At 43.0% G+C, this 17,551-nt stretch overlaps 1 protein-coding gene across 9 annotated transcripts in view; it reads left to right on the top strand.

The window, feature by feature from the left end:
- The window catches only part of LOC135106056 (protein tweety-2-like), an 89,543-nt gene that overhangs the window by 61,002 nt on the left and 10,990 nt on the right, over positions 1-17,551 (top strand). For all 9 annotated transcript variants that reach the window (XR_010271111.1, XM_064014882.1, XM_064014880.1 and 6 more), the window contains 6 exons: positions 14,575-14,812; positions 15,121-15,281; positions 15,852-15,963; positions 16,454-16,639; positions 16,780-16,934; positions 17,403-17,475. Coding sequence is in view for 8 of the 9 variants with exons in the window: in XM_064014882.1 (XP_063870952.1) it covers positions 14,672-14,812; positions 15,121-15,281; positions 15,852-15,963; positions 16,454-16,639; positions 16,780-16,934; positions 17,403-17,475 (828 nt within the window). In the remaining variant the exon portion in view is untranslated. The remainder of the gene's footprint in view (positions 1-14,574; positions 14,813-15,120; positions 15,282-15,851; positions 15,964-16,453; positions 16,640-16,779; positions 16,935-17,402; positions 17,476-17,551) is intronic.

A 17,551-nucleotide genomic window follows, 5' to 3' on the forward strand; every position in this document is an offset into this window, starting at 1 on the left:
AAAAAAAAATAAGGACCAGCAAAAATGAAAGATGTGAGATATTTTTTTTGTACATGATTCCGGTTTTCTTTTTTAGGTGAAGAAATTGTGTGAAGGGACTCGTGAAAACTGGGGCGGAGGTAGAAAAATATACCAGGAAGTAATTTCAAGTCAGATAGAAGCGCGGGAAGTGAAGAAAAATGAGGATAAGATAAGAATGAAATAGCCGAACAAATTGCTGAAATCCAGAGAGAGAGAGAGAGAGAGAGAGAGAGAGAGAGAGAGAGAGAGAGAGAGAGAGAGAGACTTTCATGTAAGCTCGTCTAACTTTAATTTTCTTGTGGAAGGACGAGAAGTGAAGTATTTTCAGCTTCTTGTCTTGTATTACAGAGAGAGAGAGAGAGAGAGAGAGAGAGAGAGAGAGAGAGAGAGAGAGAGAGAGAGAGAGAGAGAGAGTGAGTTTGGTCCACAGGTGACTCTTGGACACCTTCACGTCAGCACAGGTAATAACTTGCGAAGGAACCACTACTACTACTACTACTACTACTACTACTACTACTACTACTACTACTACTACTACTACTACTACTACTACTACTACTACTACTACTACTACTCATTTTCTTTTTCTTTGGCTTCTTTTTTTTCTTTAATTTTTGTTTCTCTTCTTGTTCTTCTTGTTCTCTTTCTTGTTCTTCGTCTACCACCACCACTACTACTACTACTACTACTACTACTACTACTACTACTACTACTACTACTACTACTACTACTTCACCTACTCAATTTGGGTCACGGAAAAAGGGGAGCCCATAATAGCTTCTCTTCCCCTTCGCCATTGACACATCGTTGCTCCTTTGTTTTACGAGTCCCTCCCCCTCTCCCTCTCTCCCCCTCTCCCTCTCTCCCACTCTCCCTCTGTCTTCAACTCTCTCCCTGCCTTCCTCCCCTCATCTCTTCTATCTCTTCTCCCTACGCTGTACAGTCCTTCCATCCCCTCACTCACTCTCTCTCTCTCTCTCTCTCTCTCTCTCTCTCTCTCTCTCTCTCTCTCTCTCTCTCTCTCTGCGACCCATCTTTGATCACGTCCCCCTTAATATCACATTCTCTCTCTCTCTCTCTCTCTCTCTCTCTCTCTCTCTCTCTCTCTCTCTCTCTCTCTCTCTCTCTCTCTCTCTCTCTCTCTCTCTCTCTCTCTCTCGTCACCCTCTTACCCACCCATTCATCTCCCTATATTTTTTCCTCCCTCCCCCTCTCTCTCTCTCTCTCTCTCTCTCTCTCTCTCTCTCTCTCTCTCTCTCTCTCTCTCTCTCTCTCTCTCTCTCTCTCTCTCTCTTGTATAGTTACCTCGCCCACCTCCATTTCATCGCTTCCTCCTCCTCCCCCGCTACTTTACTGTGAATGTGTGTGTGTGTGTGTGTGTGTGTGTGTGTGTGTGTGTGTGTGTGTGTGTGTGTAAACATAGCGTACTACAGAGAGAGAGAGAGAGAGAGAGAGAGAGAGAGAGAGAGAGAGAGAGAGAGAGAGAGAGAGAGAGAGAGAGAGAGAGAGAGAGAGAGAGAGAGATTTATGTAATGTTAACAGTTTATTTTAGTCTTTTGTTTATTTCTCTTTTGTTGAATTTCTTTTGTGTCGTTAATTTAAAGGATTCATTATTTATTTTTCTAACTCCAGCTGTTTTTTTCTTTCTTTGTTTCTTTGTCTTTGTTTGTTTGTTTGTTTGTTTGTTTGTTTGTTTTCTTTCTAAAGGTCGTTATATTATATTTCAGTTCCTAAGATTTTTTTTTTTTTGTGTGTATTAGAAAGTTATAATATCCTTAGTTATTATTATTATTCTTACTTTAATTTTTCCTTTTCCTTTTTTTTTTTTTTTTTTTCTTTTCCTAGTGAATTTAACGAGAATTGTAGGGTCCATATTTTGTTGATTCGTGCATTTATTTTGTTCATTTAGTGCAGGATGCGGCCGTTCTCGTTTGGACGTGTTTTGGGCATCCAGTTAGTCAGTTTGGAGCGTGTATGCTTGTGTTAGTTATTTTTATACCTCATAAAAACCATTTCTGTTTAGTGTTCTATCGTTTTTTATTCAAGTATGTGTATTTTAAGTCTCTATCTATTTATTTATTTATTTATTTTAAGTTAAAGGGCTTATAAATGAAAAACTGGCAGATTTATATTGCATTATTAATAGTAAAATATTTGTAATTTATTTTATGTTGCTGAGGTCAGTGAACTGTATCTCTCTGTCTGTCTGTCTGTCTGTCTGTATGTATGTTTGTTTGCTAGTCTATTTATATATGTATGTATGTACGTATGTATGTATGTATGTATGTATGTATGTATGTATGTATGTATTCATCTGACTACCTGCGTGTCGGGATCCACAAAACTTTTATTTATTTTATTTTATTTTTTTATTTGTTAATTACTGACCCCCCTACCGTCCTTTTTTTTTTTTTTTACATATGGCTACCTTTACGTGCTTTTTTTTTTTTTTTTTTATGCGCTTGTGTTGCCATTTCACTGACATACACGAAAGACCTTCCCATGTTTTGTAATGGCCACGTCCTCTGTGACTGGCTGATCAAGTAGATAAAAAAAAAAAAGAAAGTAAATATGACACAGGGCATTATTTTTGTGTTACTATTAAAGAATTACTCTGAGATCCTGTGTTAGTATTTAAGATAAGAATTTTTTATCATCAGTAATACACAGTCTTACAATTACCCACATTTTCGGACGTTGTTATTTCTTACTTGACCTTATCAGTTGGTTTTGAAATTCAGACCCATCTGTAATTTGCTGAAGTCTCTAGTGCATAGTAATATTTGAGTTCATTAAGCTCTGCATTAGTTCCAGTGCTTTTATTAACTGACTCAGTCGTACAGACAACTTTATAACCTTCATGAAATCACCAACAGCAAGTCATGCTGGGATAAAAATGCCAGATACAGTTATGTCGGACGAGTTACTACGTGAATTTGAAGCTTGAGAGCACGAGAACTGTATTAAGTAAAACCCTTAGTATTGAAAGAGCCATTGTCTTTTCTCGCTCCAGTCGGTTTCCTTATATTTTGTTATCATCCTCAACTTGATAAATCTTCTAACGCCATGCGAACATACTGAAACCGATACCATGAAATTAACAGGACGTGGCCACTTGTCATTGCAGTGTATTAGTTCGTTTACCTCCACGTGTGTTGCTGCAGTGCTCGGTGCATGGAAACCCTCGAGGCTCCCCCTGCATAAGCCTCAGCACCCTTTTATTAATTAGAGTTCCCGACCCTCCGCGTAAGTTCGGGTGCCGTCCCCCACCTCGTAAGCTTTGCTCGCGGCGTGATGCACGGGGCGGCTCGGGCCTTACTCACCCTGGTGCCGTCTCCATCATGCTGTGTTCTCCCCCGCCCCCTTCGCGCGCCTTTCTCTCTCTCACTCATATTGCATAAACACCTCACTTTTTTTTTTCTCATGTTATCATATCGTTAAAGTTTAATTACTTCACTACCTAGGTATCATTTCAGTTTCTTTTCGATAACGCGAGGATTACATTAAGTTTACGATTACTGTTATTATCATTATTATCGGTATTTTTTTCTAATGGTATAATTCACCTCCAGTTTTTCAATTATGACTCTTTTTTTTTATTTCCTGTATTCTGACGGCTACAGTAAGTCCGAAAAAGGATCTATGTTAATACAAATACAATACATACTTTGACTTTGATATTATCGTGAACTTAAACAGCAAAACCCGAGGCGACAGAATTACAAAGTTTGGAGGAATTAAGTGCGAGGATGAGATTGCGAGAATGAGGTCAACTGTACTAAGCAGCTTGGGAGGAGCGTAGTCATGAAATGTTATGATTGGGGCTGAGTAAGAAGTGCCGCGTTTAAAGTGTTGGTAGCGAAGTCTTCATGGTTATGTTCAGGAACCCAGTGCGCTGAACAAAAAGTGATGAAATGGAATAAACGAGGAATGAAAGGGAGGTTAAGGAGAAGAAGAATGAAGAGGAGGAGGAGTAGGAGGAGGAGGAAGATAAGGAAGAAAAGGAGGATGAGAAGAAGAATAAAGAGGAGGAGGAGGAGGAAAAGAAGAAAACGGGAGCAAGAGGAGGAGAGCCAAGAACAAGAAAAAAATTAGGAGCTTACGTATTCTTGACTAATATACCTTTGAAAGTAATGAAGGTAAAATAATCACTGGAATCATAAAAAAAGAAAAAAAAATCAGAAAACCCCGATAATTTCCACTACAGTTAAAAGTAATAGAGGTAAGGTGCACTAACGCTTCAGAACATCCTCATTAGGGAACCTACAACGCCAACCAAGTCGTAATTCTTTTACCTGCTTATATTTCTTAACCTCAATTCAGTAGTGTGCATAAGCCAGCATATTTGAGCTTGTGAGCCGCCGCGTCAGGAGTCACGCTAAGACTTAATGAACATGAGTCGATCTTGTAATACCCGAGTCACGCGTCACCCGCTCTTACAACACTTGGGCCGCGATTATAGTGATTACTGCACCTAATTGCTGCCTGGCGGTGGAAGTCCTGTCCTTTTTTCCAAGTTAATCGCCTCCACTTGCTCATCCACCACGGTTGATATCTTTACTTAAACTATATTCTTAATGGTATGGTAAGTTTGGAAATAACTTTACTTGATTGGTGTCTGGAGGTGAAATTCTTGCTCATCCATCACGGTTAATAAATTTACTGCATTCTCACTAGTACAGGGGGTTCGATGACTGTCTGTAGTGGTGAATGGGATAATACAATTGTAGTTTGGCGTTAATATTGTGAATAAGAACACAAGAACGCGAGGAAAATGAAGGAATCTGCAAGAAAGCATCAGATCCACACATGGCAGTGGTTTACAGGCAAGTGGAAAATGATTTGTAGCGGTAAAATGAGCTGATGCAATAAGACGCTTGACAATAATGTGCATAAGAACACAAGAACACAAGAACACAAGGGAAGCTGCAAGAAGCCACCAGACCCACACGTGGCGGTCCCTGTATACAAACCCTAACTACCTACGTATGCTTCACCTTTCAAAACAGTAACATATTTCACTCCTCTAAACTACCTCCTTTACTTAACCATTTCTAACGTGCGTGCTTGCCACTCATTACTTAGCTCCAGTGCCAGTCCTTGTTAAAAAGAAGAAGAAGAAGAAAAAAAATCTACCCACCTATCAGAATTAAAACACATCTCACTTATCCAAACTAATTCCTTTACTTAACCGTACCTAACGCACGTGCTTCCTCCTCGTCACTTAACCCCAATGCCTTCCCTGTTGACATCTCGCCTCGTTTCCCCCTCATCAACACTTCCCTCAGTCGCCTTGATTATTTTCCACGACCTGCTCCTTGTTCACGTCTAACCACCTTCCTCGTACTTAAGCTGTCCCCTTCCATCCTCTATTATATTCACGACCTTTTCCATCCCAGCCTTCCGTGTCGCCGTGTGCGTGACTCCCTGACATGAGGTGGGGCGGGGCGAAGTAAATAAGGGAGGAGGTGAGTTTTGGGGGAGGGGAGGAGAAAGGGGGCAGGAGGGAAGGTGGAAAGGATGAAACAGCACGGATATTCTGGGAACCTGTTGAGTTGACCAGCTATATAGGAAATGAGAGAGAGAGAGAGAGAGAGAGAGAGAGAGAGAGAGAGAGAGAGAGAGAGAGAGAGAGAGAATCATTAGCTTCTTATCGCTTCGTTGTTCATTTCCCAGTGATTGTTTTAGGCATTCTCTCTCTCTCTCTCTCTCTCTCTCTCTCTCTCTCTCTCTCTCTCTCTCTCTCTCTCTCTCTCTCTCTCTCTCTCTCTCTCATACAACAAATTCACACGAAGTCATTGAAGCAAGTGACTTTGAAAATGACCTTCCCCATCACCACCCCCTTCCTCTGACCATCCCCCTTCTCCCTGATCTTTCCCCCTCCCCCTGATCTCTCCCCTCTGATCATTCTTTCCCCTTGATCATTCCCCTTCCTCCTTATCATTCCCCTCCCCGTCTTAATTCCCTTTTCCCATGATCATTCCCTTCCCCAGATGATTCCCTTCACCTCTGTCGGCCGCCCTCACCCATTAAGCCCCCTCCCCTCAACCCGCATTAGCCGCCTCTCTCCCGTTAACCATCTGACCTTTCCACTGTTTTATTCCAAGCCATGTCTGTCCCTCTCACCTCGCTAACCTTCGTAACGTTCCTCCTATGCTCACCTAAACTCACTAACCTGCAATGTTAGTGTACTGGCTGCCGCGTTACCTCACCAACACCTCAGTTTAACTTTGCTAAGCTTTTTTTATTCCATTTTTCGCTTAACTTCGCTAACTTAACGGGTCCTCGCTCTCCTCCTCTTGCCCTCTCGTCTCACACACCAGCTCGCCTCGTCCCTCGCTCCTCGCTTCCCCTCCGGCTGGTCCACCGCGTGCATTACTGAGGCGCTAACCACCTCGCTTTTTGCCTCGCGTTATTGATCCAAAGCTCCCGCCCCCTTCTTCGGGAGACCGCCACGCTTCGTCATTGTAGCTCCGCCTGCCTGCCCTCCGCCGCGCCCCTACACACACACACACACACACACACACACACACACACACAGTATGAAGACTAAATAAAAACGAACGAAAAGAAGTAAATATAGTAATTAATGATAATTTTACCTACTATTCTGAAAGTTTACATCCTCCTGCCGGTGTAACTTGTGCATCCTATCTCTCAGTGCACCGGAAATGTACCTACACTTGTCCTACCCTCCATTGCACGCCGCCGCCTCCGCTGGTGCTCCGCTGATAATGAAAACGTGATCCCTGAGCCACTTTATTCAGTAGATAAGATAACGCAAGGGTGAAGCAATGCCAGCCAGTGTACCGCTGCCGCCTGACGCTATTTTGCAGGTTGTTTTTCTTCTGACTTCCTCTTTTTTTTTCTTTTTTCTTGTGAATTATATTAGTCGTTCTGGCTTAACGCGTAAAGGGGATATTGCACGCTACGCTACGTTGTGTGTGTGTGTGTGTGTGTGTGTGTGTGTGTGTGTGTGTGTGTGTGTGTGTGTGTGTGATCGCGTGTGTGGCTGCGGTGTGTGCCGTGTGTTTGTACCTTCATATCAGCATACATACATACATACATACATACTTAGATACATACATACATACATATATCGCTAAACCACCAGGATACTTTTCTTCTGTCAGGGCCAACTACACACACACACACACACACACACACACACACACACACACACACACACACACACAACACACACACACACACACACACACACACACACACACACACACACACACACACGGCGGCGCTCTTCACTCCACTTAGCGTCTCCAAGATCCCATCCTGGTCCATCGAGGCAGTGACTGTTGCAGAGTGTGTCTGTATGCACACACACACACACACACACACACACACACACACACACACACACACACACACACACACAGAGAGAGAGAGAGAGAGAGAGAGAGAGAGAGAGAGAGAGAGAGAGAGAGGAGAGAGAGAGAGAGAGAGAGAGAGAGAGAGAGAGAGATCGTAGATATCTATCATTCAATTCAGTACAGTGGTGACTCTCTCTCTCTCTCTCTCTCTCTCTCTCTCTCTCTCTCTCTCTCTCTCTCTCTCTCTCTCTCTCTCTCTCTGTCTCCTTTCCCATCAGTCTGTCATGGGATACCAACAGGTCAGTGTCTGATGGACTCTGAAGACAAGTGAATCAAAACGTGACTTTCTCGCTTGAACAGAAGCTTATGGACGTGTTTGAGAACGAATATTTGTCGAACGTAGTAGGAGTTGGGGTGTTCAGTATTTACCGTGCTTTGGGAGAGGTTATGAATGCATCAGGTGGCGCCGCTGCCTAGTCCATTGTGTGACTGCCTGCTGCAAGTGACGGAATTCGATACCTGGGTTTGTTTGCTTGCGTTCCCCACCACATCGATGACAGAAGAACGGGGAATGTCAGAGGAAGGAGAGGGAGAGGAGGAGGAGGACGAGGAAGAGGAGGAGGAGGTAAAGGAGGAGAAGGATGTGGTATGATGTCATCTTCTCCGGAAAAAAAATAAAAAAATTATAAAATGATGCAGTTCCGAGTTACAGTAAGAAATTTTTCGTCGTATTTTATCTTTGTATTTCCAGTCTTGCGTTGAACAAGTTTACCGCTTTATAATTCAGGCACACACACACACACACACACACACACACACACACACACACACACAGAGAGAGAGAGAGAGAGAGAGAGAGAGAGAGAGAGAGAGGAGAGAGAGAGAGAGAGAGAGAGAGAGAGAGAGAGAGAGAGAAGCCGTGGGAGCAAGTTACAGATACCATCAAGTATATTATTATTTCTTCCCGTCCTTTGAGCACTGAAGGAATGGACCGCCACAAGGAAGACGTGCGTGTGTGTGCGTGCGTGTGTGCGTGCGTGCGTGCGTGCGTGCGTGCGTGCGTGTGTGTGTGCGTGCGTGCGTGCGTGTGTGTGTGTGTGTGTGTGTGTGTGTGTGTGTGTGTGTGTGTGTGTGTGTGTGTGTGTGTGTAATCGAGGAGTGCTTTGTTGGGCGTATCTGAGAACATTTAGGAACTATTTTCTCTCTCTCTCTCTCTCTCTCTCTCTCTCTCTCTCTCTCTCTCTCTCTCTCTCTCTCTCTCTCTCTCTCTCTCTGCCCTTCACTCTTACTCAGCACAATCATCAATCTCCTTCTCCTCCTTTGTGTCCATTTTTAAAACTTACTCTTTCTCTCGTTTAAAATCTTTTCAAACTCCTTAATTTTCTTTTACACTCTTGATTGAACTCCTGTTATTGGTTCTTACGGCCGAATTTCTTCCTTAATCCCTTTGCTTCCAACTTATCGCCGTATCTAATCTATTGAGTCAGCTACGTGTCTGTGATGTTTATTTCGGTGTGTGTGTGTGTGTGTGTGTGTGTGTGTGTGTGTGTGTGTGTGTGTGTGTGTGTGTGTGTGTGTACCTGTCTCTCTTGTCTGTCATTCAGTGTGTTCTCTCTCTCTCTCTCTCTCTCTCTCTCTCTCTCTCTCTCTCTCTCTCTCTCTCTCTCTCTCTCTCTCTCTCTCTCTCTCTCCCCCCCGATTGTTTCATCCAAGCATTTACCCTCTACCATCACCCTCTCCTCCTCCTCCTCCTCCTCCGTCGCCGTCGCCATCGTGGTCTGCGATGCTCAGCTTTACCCTTTGGCCGACACTCCCCCGGGGCGCGCCAAGGATTACTTTCAGCGGCGCAGCCCCGGCGAGACCAGAACTGTGTCATGGGCGCGACCTTTGCACGGAATTTCAATGTGGCGCGGCCTATCCTCTTGAAATAACATGGGCATGCCTCGTGTTCCCTGCAACCGGACCCAGAAGAGGACCCAGAGTTTTGTTGTGCTGGGGTAGATAGGTAGATGTTTTGGTGTAGGTAGGTAGGTAAGTGGCTGGATGGATGGATGGATGGATAGATCAGATAGATAGGTTGACAGGTTGGTTAGGTGAATGAATAAACTGTGTGTGTGTGTGTGTGTGTGTGTGTGTGTGTGTGTGTGTGGATTTTGCAGTAGGCAGTGCTTGCATGTTCATTTTTATCGCCTGTGTGTGTTTTGCTGCATTTTTCAACCTGGTTTCTTTTTAAGTTCTCTCCATTCATTTTCGTAGCTGAAGAAACCTGGAACACACACACACACACACACACACACACACACACACACACACACACACACACACACACACACACACACAAAGAATAATTCAGACGTCAGTTCTTCCAACCTTTCTCAAAAAAAAAAAAAAAAAACACACGAAAAAAAAAAAGATTATAGAATGTATATCACTTGTAGCTTATCTAACAACAAAGAGTCAACAAACATTTGATAAAGAAGAAGTATGATCCACAGGGGGTTTCAGCACCACACGGGTAACACAGGGATTGGAGGTACAGGGGAGGTCACAAGTCAACTAACCCACCACTCTTCCTTCCACTGTTCAGCCGTTCTCCTTAATCCCAAGCCGTCTGATGTGGTGAGAACCTATCGATTGTCAGGTTGTGTAAGACTGGCAGCTTGTGAAAAGACTGTAAGTTGAGGGGAAATAGAAAACAGTGGAAATACAGAAGGTTACTCGATTTCTTTCCATAGGTTGACGGGAAATACAAAACTGGGATGGAGTGGAAATTATTGTGTTTCTGGCCATGACACCACCAAGGATCGCTGTTTCAAGGGAAAGTGCACTGGCAGTGAGCTGGGGCCTGATTGACTGCTGCTCCCTTTGAAAACGTCAGGCAGCAAAATGATAAAATGAAAAGTGAATGGATGAATGAATAAATGAACGTCAGAGCATAGACATCATAGCTTGGCAGTGTGATTTAGGCTAGGTTAGGTTAGGTTAGGTTAGGTTAAGAAAGGTTAGGGTAGCTTAAGTTAGGTTAGGTTAGGTTAGGTTAGCTTAAGTTAGGCTAGGTTAGGTTAAGTTAAGAAAGGTTAGGTTAGGTTAGGTTAGGTTAGGGTAGCTTAAGTTAGGTTAGGTTAGGTTAAGAAAGGTTAGGTTAACTTAAATTAGGTCAAGTTAGGTTAAGTTAGAATAGTGACTGGACTTGCGGTGTGAACCAAGTGGGGCCTAAACGAGCTTATTGATCCAAACACTAGCCATCGCTGCTGCTGGAATCTGGAACCCGCTGGACGCTACCTGGAAATTATGAAACCGGTGCAGTAAACATGATCTTGAAATTCTACGTTTCATATCTCATTCATATATTTTTACTATTATTATCTGATCAGTCATATCGTCAGGGTTCGTTTATCAGTGTGCTGGAGGCCACTCAAGACACGTTGCGGTTATCAGTAATTGCTTTCATGACTCAACTTCGTACGAGTGGGGAAAGTGTCAGGTAAACCCAGGCAGAAGCAGGAGTATAATGTTCTGAATGATCCTGACTTGACGTTTTCTTTATTATATCTTCCAGCATTTACCTTACTTTCTTTTGCTGCGACTGAATTTGTTGTATTTTCTTATGTTTCTACTACACTTGTTCTTCGGATGTATAAAGTTAAAGCGTTAAATAATTATATAGTGTGAGCTTCCCTTTCCAGTTATTTATCTCGTTTTTGCTCAACTGGTATTGTAAAACGCATGAACGCTTCACCTCGACTACCTCAGACAGGGTGTAGTGGACATCATTGCAGTTTTAGGGATGTTTCATGATTTGGCGAGCGTTCAGTTAGATTTATGCATCATTAATGAAAACAACAACATAAAATAAACCGATCCTGACTTATCTTCACTGTGGGTCTTTGAAAACATTCTTGATGAGAGGAGAAAGCTTTGCACCTCGGCGACAGAAACGCGACCCATCCTCGTGAGTGTCTCCTCGGTGTTAACGTCTGAATAGTGACCAAAAGGACGCCCCTCTGTGTATTCCCGTGCTCTGTTGCGTCCATCCTCTGCCTGCCTCCTGGCCTCACGTGTTGACTGTCCACACTGAGGCTTAACATTTTTGGCCTCTTACAGTCTGGCGGGTAGGGAGTCTTGGAGAGGCCCCCACAGTTCCCTCATTCACGAGTCCTCGCTCAGATAGCTCCATTGAGGCGTGTGGGACTGCAGGAGGGGATGGGGATGAGTGTGTGCCGGGGTGAGGGGCAGGAGTGGAGGTGGCTGAAGGAGGAGACGGAGGGTTCAGTATCCTTTCCCTCCCCTTCTCCCCTCCCCGTTGATCTGTTGACCTTTGCTCTCTGACCTCCCTTCCTGTGTTCATGACTATACTTTTTTGTTGTTATTCCTGGTGTTTAATTTTGCTGGCGTTAATTCATTCGCCCAAATAACGCTGAGGTTAATGTTTTAAAGTAATTTGTAACTTTTCATTAATTAAATGCCTTTCTGTTAATTGTTGCCGTATACTTACCTTTTGGGGAGAGTATTGTACTGGGATCCGTACAAACGTTGCATATTTTATTGATCAACAATTGCAGCTGAAAGAGAAATAGTTGTTGTCTTTCAAGCTGTTGGAACCTGCCCGGGGTGGACGGGGCATCTCCTCACATTCAGTATTTAGAAAACAAACACGAGCCTCGGGTTCGTTCAGTGTGGCAGGCTGCTGCAGATACACCACCTGCCTTGTGTAGCGCCCTGCGGCTCCCGGCTCCCCCCGACGGCCTCCCTCATCTTCCATCTCACTCTTGGCTCCTGGCGACTTAATCCTGTATTGTTTTGACAAAGGAGAGTGAACCGATTATTTACATAACTCGATTCACTGAACAAAGAGTCTCGTGCACATGAAAGGTTGGGTATTTCAGATGAAAGGCCTCAGTACTGCGGGAGTTTTATTGATGTAAAATAATTATGAAACATTTAAAGTAATGGCGTCTGATGTTTCACTCGTATGGATTTCAAGTATGATGGTCAATGAGCATCGTTGTTAAGGATGAAGTATTCTTAGAGACTGAATCACTCGCTAACCCTCCTCCCTTTAACACATCACTTCGGCTTGAATTCCCTTGCACCACTGACTGATTACCTCACTGACTGACTGACTGATCTGCCTTATTCATTTCATTACGCTAGATGTCTGTGATGCACATGAAAGCTTCACCATGATATACAGACTAGCATCCTCCCTCCCCTGCGGCACACACACACACACACACGCACACACACACACACACACACACACACACACCGAGCACCACGTCTACATACAAAGCATACTGATACTGGCACACATTGCGTCACGAAGCGGGATAGGGGGAGGGTGGAGGGAAAGCGGGGACTCCTCATATCCTCGTAAGCTTAGAAAACATCACTTGGCTTGCTGCCGTGCGTAGTATTCGTGGTGATTGTGTTTCCAGGGGATGATGAGAATGTTGGTGGTGATAATAGTCATGATTTAATTTATTTAATTGGGGCTGGCATGTGACTTAAAAAAAAAAAAGTGATTTCGTCTTCAGATGACGACGAAAATGATGGAGCTAATGATAGTGATGATTATTTTATGCAAGAGGGACTGGGCATGGAATACAAAAAGGCAGGCCAATACCTCAAAGAGTAGAGCCAAAAGGATTATCCAAAATTAGACATGTATTAGTAATCCTCAAAAAAAAAGTCAGTCATATCGCTTTACCTGCGTGAGGGAAGCATCTGTGTCGCAATGCTAAGATACCTGTGGACTTCCCTTGAGGAGAAACAGTGGACTAAGGACAGCACACACGGCAGCCAGGGAGGAGAGGGAGGGAGACGCGCTGTGGGCTGATCGTGAAGGCGTGTATTCAGAGCGTGAGAATGGACACCACTGTACTCGTATTTGTTTGCCAATGCTCATGAACCCGTGACTAAAGAACCGTTTTTCTGTGATGCATTGGGAAGCCATGTTGTATTAAGCGTTATCGTTCATAAATATATAGTTCGTGTATAATTCTGAGTTCAGGAAGGTCGGGAAGAAAAGGCAAGCACTCCTCATAGTAGCGTCTGTCATCGGGGTTCCTCCTTGCACTACTACATACAGTAGCTACTCAGCACCCTACCTCGTCTGTAGCCTGTCTGAGGGCAGGTCTGACTGCTTGCCTATGGTGGCGGGTGTCGCGGCTTGTGTCAGAGAGAGAGAGAGAGAGAGAGAGAGAGAGAGAGAGAGAGAGAGAGAGAGAGAGAGAGAGAGAGAGAGAGAGCGTTCATATTGTCGCTACTTTTCTGTCTACCAACCACAGTAGAGGAATGAGGGATTGCGTGGGAATAGCTCATCATTAAAGAGGCGATTGCATGTTGTACAAGATTCACGTCGTATCGATTCCTTGTTGCACGTCCCGGCGAGGCGCGGCCCGCGTGGCGCCCACCGGATTGCCTTGCCAGTCAGGCACGCTCAGGTTCAGGGGGATAGGGCACCGCGCGTCTGCCTCGCGCTGTTCCGGCGCACCGCCTGCTCCAGGCAAAATTTCCTCATTTTCTACCGCGCTGTATTTCCAGAATCAGTGAGTGGGCTACTTCATTATCCTGCATTTCCCCAAATGAAGCACACATAATGTGTCTCTCTCGCCGCCATGGTTGCTCTGTGCGAGACACAGATGTCGCGGTTGCTTTGCAGGGGTCTTCAAGTTACCGGGAAAAATAAAACATCCCCAAATAGTTACTTGTGAAGCATACCAGAGAAAATAATACATATATTTCAAAACAACGTATTTATTTATCTCTGTGTTGCATGTTCAGGGGAAATATAAACACAACTAATACCATTAAGTGTGCAAGCACTGCTCAGCGCGTATGATTAGAATCCGATCATATGCAATTTCTCACGATAATAATAATAATAATTATATAGTTACTGACGCGGATGTGTTATGTCTTGATGTGTGCTAATTATGAATGCTTGAATTCTCCCCCAAATGTTTTCTTGCATATCAGAGTACACATGATTACATAATAGCCTTTCTTAATTCTCTTTTATCTACATTTAGTTTGTTTCTTTACATTATTTAGATTTATTGAACTTTGCTTTAATAAATGATATTCTTTACATTGATTAGTTTATTTTTATTGTTTATTTCGGGATCACACAATGATTGTAAATCAATATCTAATTATAATTTTTTGTAACCTGTGTATGCAAGACCAACACTGCATTGCTCCTAACAGTTCCTCCTTACAGTTCCAGAATGAGAGTGAGGCGAGTGTGGTAGTACGTGAGAGGGTCGCCGTGCTGGTCAGGAGGGAGGAGGAGGAGGAGCCGCCACTAGGAGGGGAGGATGCAGGTGCACAGGGTGGTGTCCGAGGCGGTGGTGCAGCGGGTGTTCTGGGTTGAGTGGTTCCACAGCACACCACACATCAACCTTACGCTGCACCCTGTCAACTCCACCTTCAACCCTTTCTCCCCCGTCTATCAGGAGGTGTGTGCTTCTTGGTGCAACAATGAAATATATGATTTAATATATAAGATTTCTTTTTCTTTTTTTTTTTTTTTCTTTCTTTTTCTCTTTTTGCCAGAGGGAAGATTTTGTACATTTATTTAGCCTTGTACTCAGGAACACCTAGATAACCAAGAGGCCTAAGTAAGAAAGAGTGACATATTACCAGGAATTATGCTGCTGCTGTTGCTGTTGAGGGATGAGTAAAACAAGTGTGGATGAGGTGGTGATGGGATTGAGGGGTAGCACTTTAGGGACAATGGATAATGTGAGTTTTTGTTTTTTTGCAGAGCCTCGGAATAATTGGATCTGTTCCTGCTGGAATACTGATCTTGACCCTGCTGGTGTTGTTACTGTACCTGCTGACACGATGCTGCGACAATCGGCCGCGCAAGCCGGGCTCCATAACCTGCCTCAAAGTCACCCTTGTTCTCTTCGCTATTTTAACACTGTAAGGCACTCGTCTGCACTGAGTGTATTTTAGTTCTAATTTTTGTATTAAAGAGGGAATTTATTACAGAAGGATTTTTATGTACATACAGTATGTAGTATAGACCAAGAGACATGTACTGCATACTGCTAATAATATGGATGTTGGCTTTGTATAAGTAAAATCTAGAAACATGGAACGTTAAACAATCAAGAAAAAAATGTTTTTATGCTCTTGAGTCTGATATCCATTTAAATTTTGTACATTTGTAGTATAATTATTATGATAGTACATATATGTACCACAAGCATTGAGAAAATTGCTTTATGGTAACCTACAGCACTACATGTTGCTAAAATGTTGAGGAATTAACATTTGCTTACTTTTCCCACCTGGGGAATCTAGTCTAGATACATATCACCAAACTGGTGAAACTCGCTGTACATGCATATGCATATATGTACATCAGTGCATGATACTAATGTAGGAGAGAGCACACTTTATGTAAATATGTATTACATTTATTGCATACATGAAGTTTATTACCACAGCTTTTTCCTCCTGCTGCAAATTTATGTTGTGCATCACCAGGGGTGCTCTGGCAGTGAGTGTGTGGGGCAACGAGGAGGTGCATGAAGGTGTCACCCGGATGGTGCACTCCCTCGGCAACATCACTAGCCTGACTCACTCGCTCAGTAATCAGGTAAGGAAAGCAATGGTCAGAAATGTTCTCTATGCTACAGGTCCTGAAAAAGGCTGGATATGAGGTCTTTTGTTGTTTACGGTGTATGTTTTGAATCAAATTCATAGTTTAGATTCAGTGTTACAGACAGTACAGAATTCACTGTGATGAGCTGATAGCAAAATTTACAGATCACTTGGTAATGAGTAAAGGAAAGTGCTGAGCCTCCCTGCTGGTGTGGTGTTTGTTAACTTTTGCAGGATTGTATTAGCTGCTAAGTAAATTCTGTGCATAATGTAGCCAGTGATGGCCACATTACCACCACCCTAATCATTGTGTCTGGCAGCCTTCATTAATACAAGGCGTATCTTTGTGTGGTGATGATTTTAATTTTGATTTGGCAAAGTAGAATTCTTGGTTTTATGGTAGGTATATAACTGTACTTAATATTAGCTGTTACTGATTGGCTGTAATACATAGAAAAATAATGGATTTTTCTTCCTCCTGACAGACCACACAATTTGATCAAACAATTCGGAGGAATTTGGAGCCACAGCTGAACCTCTTTAAGGAGACAGTTCAACAAGAACAAATTGACAATGGAACGGTGAAAATGTTCATCATTGAAAGTCTTCATTACATGCAAGGAAACATATCAGAAGTCCTTATCATCAATGTAGATGATATCAATTCTATGGTAATGATTTTTAAATTTGTTCTATCTCTTTGTTCTATCCATAATACATATGCTTTATAGTGAAATGTAGATACTTCTTTGTGCTTAATGTAGTAGTTCATTTTAAAATACAAAATGCTGACTGACTTGTATGTTTGCAGATGTCTGGGGCAAAGATGGGAGGATTGGTGCGCATGCTTGGGGTTGCAGAGCTTGGGAGGTGGGTGAGCACACTGGGCCTCACCGGGATCCTGATGATGGTAGTGCTGGTGGTGATGGCCGGCGTGGCAAAACACTCGCGGTGCACTCTCATCACGTTAGTGGCTTACCTCTTCCATTGAGTTATTTTGAATTAATGCAAGTTTCATGCTCATACCATTAGGAATGCATAGATAATCTACAATTTGCGGGAAAGCTAAAGTTTTATCATAGCTGAGGTGAGAAGCAGTCTGCCTGGTTGAGTAGTGGATGGATATATGGAAAAATGGGTGGTTGGTGGATTGGATTGGTAGCAGGATGGTAGACTGTATAACTGGCAACTTTAGTGGATGGATGGGTGGATAAATTTTCCAAGTTTAGTGGTATGAGTGAAGGGAGTACTATAGTGCTGAACTTGTGTGATCCTTGTATTGTACATTAATCAAGTGCTTTTCTGTGCCTTTTATCATTGGCTAATTTATCCTTCTGTAGTTTTTCTAAATATCATTTGTAGTTTTTAATGATAGTTGTAATATAAAGATTCTGGCAAGACATTCCTGTAATTGGTAATCTCTTTTTATTACAGATTTTCAGTTCTTGGACTGCTAGCCATGATTTTGTGTTGGGGCTTAACTTCACTCTATTTAGTGACTTCAGTAGTGAGTACAGGTTGAAGATGTTATTGATTTAACTTCTGAATTTAATTGATTAAATCTTTCAGAATTAAATGATTTA

Source organism: Scylla paramamosain, chromosome 12 (assembly GCF_035594125.1).
Source record: "Scylla paramamosain isolate STU-SP2022 chromosome 12, ASM3559412v1, whole genome shotgun sequence".
NCBI lineage: Eukaryota > Metazoa > Arthropoda > Malacostraca > Decapoda > Portunidae > Scylla > Scylla paramamosain.